The 6508-nt window shown below is 39.7% G+C and overlaps 1 protein-coding gene across 1 annotated transcript; it reads right to left on the bottom strand.

Moving 5' to 3' along the window:
- Positions 1-235: 235 nt before the first annotated feature.
- On the bottom strand, positions 236-4908 carry LOC124118079. Its single transcript, XM_046480179.2, has 4 exons — positions 4849-4908; positions 2361-2508; positions 2062-2214; positions 236-336 (listed from the first exon to the last, which is right to left on the bottom strand). The coding sequence occupies exons 1-4, from the start codon at positions 4906-4908 to the stop codon at positions 326-328; spliced, it is 372 nt and encodes a 123-aa protein (XP_046336135.1). The 3' UTR covers positions 236-325.
- Positions 4909-6508: the final 1600 nt, after the last annotated feature.

Raw genomic sequence — 6508 nt, 5'->3', positions numbered from 1 at the left:
TTAAGAACCTTTTCCCCGAGGGTATTCCGAGGGTAGGTCCCTAGTAACCTATGCTTGTAGTACGAGGCAACTAAAAACGATCTGTTGATCTCTCCTGCTGCCTTCCCGACTCGCTGAACGTTGTAATCATACCAAACACTGGTCTGTGTAGTCCAAACTCGAGTATGTAAAGTTTACAGTGACACAGCAGGACTATTACTGACTGCGGCGTAAAACAACACACTGAAACACAAACTGACGTTGATCTTGATACTTTATTGCAACAGGTAGATACATTGCCCCACGTAGCAGATAACATAGACGTCAGGTGACGCCTAGCAGCTCCTCATTTGGTCTCTGAAATGAAAAGATTATATTTAGTCAATACAGCATAGAGAGTACAAATGTGAACCGGAAACATTAACCCAGCAATAAAATAGTAACTACAGATGATTGCTTAACTTTGAAGACATCATTTTGATCCTCAATCTCCTTTGGGCAATGTCAATAGTTATGTCATGACGTGCCAAACTCACTATGACCTAGGGGGCGGTCGGGTAGCCTAGTGGTTAAAGCGTTCGCTCGTCACGCCGAAGACCCGGGTTCGATTCCCGACATGGGTACAATGTGTGAAGCCCATTTCTGGTGTCCCCCGCCGCGATATTGCTGGAATATTGCTAAAAGTGGCGTAAAACCATACTCACTCACAAACTCACTATGACCTAGCTTAAACTGCCGAGCACGTGTCGTGGTTGTATGCGTCGTCTTTGCAAGGACAGTGATAAGAAAGAATCTTCATTCCTCTCTCTGATCTGTGTACATGATGTAGTTCATGGTTCTGAAGGTAGATGGGAGTCTGTACTTACAGCTTTCAATTTCCCATATTGCTACAAATGTGTGCCGCCCTTTATGGTTTTCAGTGTATCATGGTTATTCCTGTAAGCATCATTAACACATGGTCACTGAATGAATCAGCTGATGTACTGACCTCATCATCAGTTGCACACCGACCAATATGTTATTTTCAGGTAGCACCCCACGAATTGGTCTGCAGGAAGCAGTTCATCTGACAGTACCTGTCCTCGTAGCTTTTGACGAAGTGGTAAACTGTCTAAGATCTGTATAATTTTAGGTTTTCTCCTGTACAACGCCCCTTGTGCGTGTTAGAATCCCAGATTCCCAGACACCCTACTCTTGCTTGTGTGTTTCTCCACAGTGGTGAACGTCTGAGACCTGCAACACTTCGGGCTTTCCTCGCACATCAAACCGGCATGTTATCATATAACTGAAGACCGCCTCTGTGGTCTAGTGGTAGAGCGTCCGCCCGGAGAGCTGAAGGTTCGAGGTTCGATCCCCGGCCGCATCATACCAAAAGACGTTAAAAGATGGTACTTGTTGTTACCCTGTCTGGCGCTAGGCATTAAGGGGCTAAAACAAGCACTGGTCGGACTAGTACAAGCAGCAACACACACACACACACACACACACACACACACACACACACAAACACACACACACAAACACACACACACACACACACACACACACACACACACACACACACACACACACACACACACACACACAAACACACACACACACACACACACACACACACACACACACACACACAGGCACGCACGCACGCATGCATGCACGCACGCACGCGCGGCCCTAAACCCAAATCTGATCCCTTCAGTGGTAGATATACATATATAATTCAAACCCTCAACACCATGCTTTAAAAAGACTTTGCCTACCTCTGTTGAGGTACCGGCTAAAAAACTCCCTATGTCTCTGGTGAATCTGGTAGTATCGCCAGATGAAGCTTATAAGTGTAGAATTTATAATTTGGTTGAAACATCACCAAATAATTTGAGAACAATGCAGTGGAATTGAACATCCCAACTTAATGAAGAAAGTTTTTCATTTCTTTTAGGTGAAAGTAATATGGCTAACCGAATGAAGTTCAAACGGCCCCTAACGCAAATCTGCCCCCTTTTTGGTAGGTATGCTCAAGGTAAATGAAAATTCAAAAACGTGAACACCAGAAAACATATCCTTTAAAAAGACTTTGCCTACCTCTGTTGAGGAACCGGCTGCAAAACTCTCTAAGTCTCTGGTCAATCTGGTAGTATCGCCCGATGAGGAAAGTGTCCATTGGCACCTTTTCCAGCTCAGCGGCAAGGTCATCATTGAGATGATCCAGCACCTGTTGGCAGCATGAAGTGTTGGCTGGAAAATAATTAGGAAAATATTCAATAATATCTGAAAGTAGGAACTATTGTACGTTCAGAGCCTTGAGAACTGACGTGACAAGGATTTGTCAACGTATATAAGATGACACGTAAAGTTACAGGTAAGAACAGATTCACACTCACTAATTCCAAGATATCCACCAAGACCACCACCGAAGGCGCCGCCTGTCTGACTGTAGACGACCGTCAAGACGGCGGAGAGTAGGACTGCGGCGACGACGAGGAGGTGCATGTTGTTGACGTTGAGGAGGACTGACGTTGTAGTTGGACGCTGACCTTATAGGGTTATATACTCATCAATGGGAACCACATAATTGACATGTGTCACACAGTAGGTATGGATTTCAATTATCAACATATGTTAAGGTGTGTAACACGTGCTTTAGATTTTCCAAATTGACATGCTAAGGTTGGTTATTCTTAATTTGAATAATCGCATGGTTCGTGCTATACGGGGTGATTCAATTTGACTATGCAAAGGAGCACCCATTTGATTTGTTCCCATGCTATATTCAACAAGCTATTTTCCGAGCTGCATCAGACGAAGTTATTCATTTTCACTATCAACATAACATTTTCGACGTTGTGGTACTTCCCACATTTTCTGTTTACCATGGCCAAGAAACTATTCATTTGAGAAATGTTTCTGAACAAATTGTCCATTAAAAATTAAAACATGGTGTGTTGAACACATAGTTTACTACTTCATGATCATATATCGAGCGATAATCATGACATATTGCCAAAGAATGGTACATATCTGTTAGGTAATTAAGTTACTGATGTCCTTCTTACACATCACAGGCGTGAAACTTTTTATTGATAAACTGTCACACCACTGTTAAACTTATAACGTAAATCACCTTGTATATGTCTCATTCAAAGAACAGACTTAGTGTCTCAAATGGCACACGACTTTTATCTTGATTCTTTAGAGATAGATTCATCGCAATTTGCGGATAATCGAGACTGTATAATTCTCTGGAACTGACGTTTTACATTTACAGTGTCCATTCATATTGATTATAACTGTTTGTCTTCTTACACTTGCTATTCATATTACTTAATTAAACTAACTATTCATATTGCTTAGTGACAATGACCTTCATATTGCTTTCTGACAATGACCTACATACATGTGTATTGCTTTCTGACAATGACCTTCATATTGCTTTCTGACAATAACCTACATATTGCTCCCTGACAATGACCTTCATATTACTTTCTGAACAAGATCTTCACATTGCGTTCTAGCAATGAACTTTATGTTGCTTTCTTACAATGACTTTGACGAAACGTTGATAGATATAAGTTAATACAATGTCCCAGATGAAGTTTCGACAGGAAACTGATTAGTTTTAAGTGGTGTGAAGTATCAAGTACACCCACCATATTGCTTTCTAATAAAAACATTCATAGTGCTTTCTGACAATGAACTTCATATTCCTTTCTGACAAGATCTTCATATTACTTTCTGACAATGACCTACATATTGCTTTCTGACAATGACCTTCATATTACTTTCTGACCATTACCTTCATATTGCTTTCTGACAAAGACTCTTTATATTGCTTTCTGACAATGACCTTCATATTACTTTCTGACAATGACCTTCATATTGCTTTCTGACAAAGACTCTTCATATTGCTTTCTGACAATGACCTTCATATTGCTTTCTGACAATGACTCTCATATTGCTTTCTGACAATGACCTTCATAATGCTTTCTGACAATGACCCTCATATTGCTTTCTGACAATGACCTTCATATTGGTTTCTGACAATGACCTTCATATTGCTTTCTGACAATGACCCTCATATTGCTTTCTGACAATGACCTTCATATTGGTTTCTGACAATGACCTTCATATTGCTTTCTGACAATGACCCTCATATTGCTTTCTGACAATGACCTACATATTGCTTTCTGACAATGACCTTCATATTACTTTCTGACCATTACCTTCATATTGCTTTCTGACAAAGACTCTTTATATTGCTTTCTGACAATGACCTTCATATTACTTTCTGACAATGACCTTCATATTGCTTTCTGACAAAGACTCTTCATATTGCTTTCTGACAATGACCTTCATATTGCTTTCTGACAATGGCCTACATATTGGTTTCTGACAATGACCTTCATAATGCTTTCTGACAATGACCCTCATATTGCTTTCTGACAATGACCTTCATATTGGTTTCTGACAATGACCTTCATATTGCTTTCTGACAATGACCCTCATATTGCTTTCTGACAATGACCTTCATATTGGTTTCTGACAATGACCTTCATAATGCTTTCTGACAATGACCCTCATATTGCTTTCTGACAATGACCTTCATACTTCTTTCTGACAATGACCTTCATATTGCTTTCTGACAATGGCCTACATATTGGTTTCTGACAATGACCTTCATATTGCTTTCTGACAATGGCCTACATATTGGTTTCTGACAATGACCTTCATACTTCTTTCTGACAAAGACTCTTCATATTGCTTTCTGACAACGACCTACATATTGCTTTCTGACAATGACCTTCATATTGCTTCTTGACAATCACCTTGATTTTACTTTCTGAACATGACTCTTTAAAATGAATTCCTTACACTCAGTGGAATCTGGTCAGGCAGATAATCGAGAGACTGCTTCTTCTCTGGCGTTGTCATCGTACCTTTACAATGTCCATTCATATTGATTTCTTACATTTACTGTTGTATTGCGTTATTATCAAAATAACTATTCATATTGCTTTATGACAATAACCTTCATATTACTTTCTGAACATGACATTCATATTGCGTTCTAGCAATGACCTTGAAACTGTCGATATGAGAGGTGTACTGAAAAGCAGGGAGATTATGTTGAAAAATAATATTAAAACACTTTCACATTTGTTGGTTTTGTTTATTAGGCTTAGAACCTTTTGACCAGCCCTCGTATCGATTATCTGATATAAATTAATAACAGTGAAATAGCCAAATGAAACAAGAAATGGTTTACATACTTGTGGTCGAAATAGAAGAGGCCAGTGAAACCGCTCCATCTGTTTAATATTTATATCTACACATACAGGTTTAGAGTGACAAAACACTCTCCACAAGATTGTATGCAAGGGAATCACTTCAACTTTCCAATAGTCAAATTTCTTTTTATGTCGAGCAATATTCCCTCTGCCCCAGCTTGTGGTCTCTACAACCGAGCATGCTCTTTCTACTATGATTTCAAAGAACGTCATACGACTCTTGTTCGAAACTTGCGTGACCAAGGTTACAACATCCAAGGTCACAGCAAAGCCTTCAAAAAGTCTTATGTTAGGCATGTGGAAGGCATTTCCAAATTTGACGCATCAGTGACAAATACCATGTCCTATGCAATTTCCTAATTTCACATGTAGCATATGTTCCCATGTTACTTTTAAGTAAACAATTGGCTTGCTTTTGCATGTGTTTGTGACGGGTGCGACTAATGGGAAAGGATCTGTACGCGAGCACCCGGTGTTATCACTATTTGATTGTGAGGTGAGGTGAGGTGAAATTGGGTTTAACGTCGCGTCCAAGATTATTGCACTTATATAGCGACGTGAATGCACGTGTATGTGTGTGTGTGGCTGCTTGTACTAGTCCGGACTGATGCCGATTTATAGTGCTAGCTCACTGAGATACCATGCCGCAGTTTAACATGAATACCCCACTCAGACACAGTATACTGACCCCGAGCCGACCAGTCCTTGTTTTAGCCCCTTAATGCCGAGCGCCAGACAGGGTAACAACAAGTACAATCTTTTAACGTCTTTTTGTATGACGCGGCCCGGGATCGAACCCTGGACCTTCCGCTCTCCGGGCGGACGCTCTACCACTAGACCACGGAGGCGGTCCTATTTGATTGTGATTCATAAACACATGCACATGACATAGTACAATAAACTATTGTTATGGTAATGGTTTTTATCGCTTTTATATATATTTTATTAATATGATAATGGTGATTATTTTATGTAGTTTTCAGTTAATCTAGATTAGAAAAACTCTTCACAAACCTAATACGTTATGCATACATTGCAGTGTTCTTGTACGCTAGATTTCAGTAAGAATACGTGTAACTTAATGAATTTGGACATTTTTTATAGCTACTGTGTTCTTTAGAGTTGTTTATTTCATTTGTAAAAATATATAAATGTGCTCGGCTCATAATGACAAGACGGTTATATACTGAACAACAAAAGTTCCTGTGACATTGAATACGATTTAATGCAAAGTTAAGCTTTTT

Source organism: Haliotis rufescens, unplaced genomic scaffold (assembly GCF_023055435.1).
Source record: "Haliotis rufescens isolate VD_foot unplaced genomic scaffold, xgHalRufe1.0.p SCAF_17, whole genome shotgun sequence".
NCBI classification, from domain to species: Eukaryota; Metazoa; Mollusca; class Gastropoda; order Lepetellida; family Haliotidae; genus Haliotis; species Haliotis rufescens.
The sequence above is the reverse complement of the archived record's forward strand: the minus strand, read 5'-3'. Positions and strand labels throughout refer to the sequence as shown.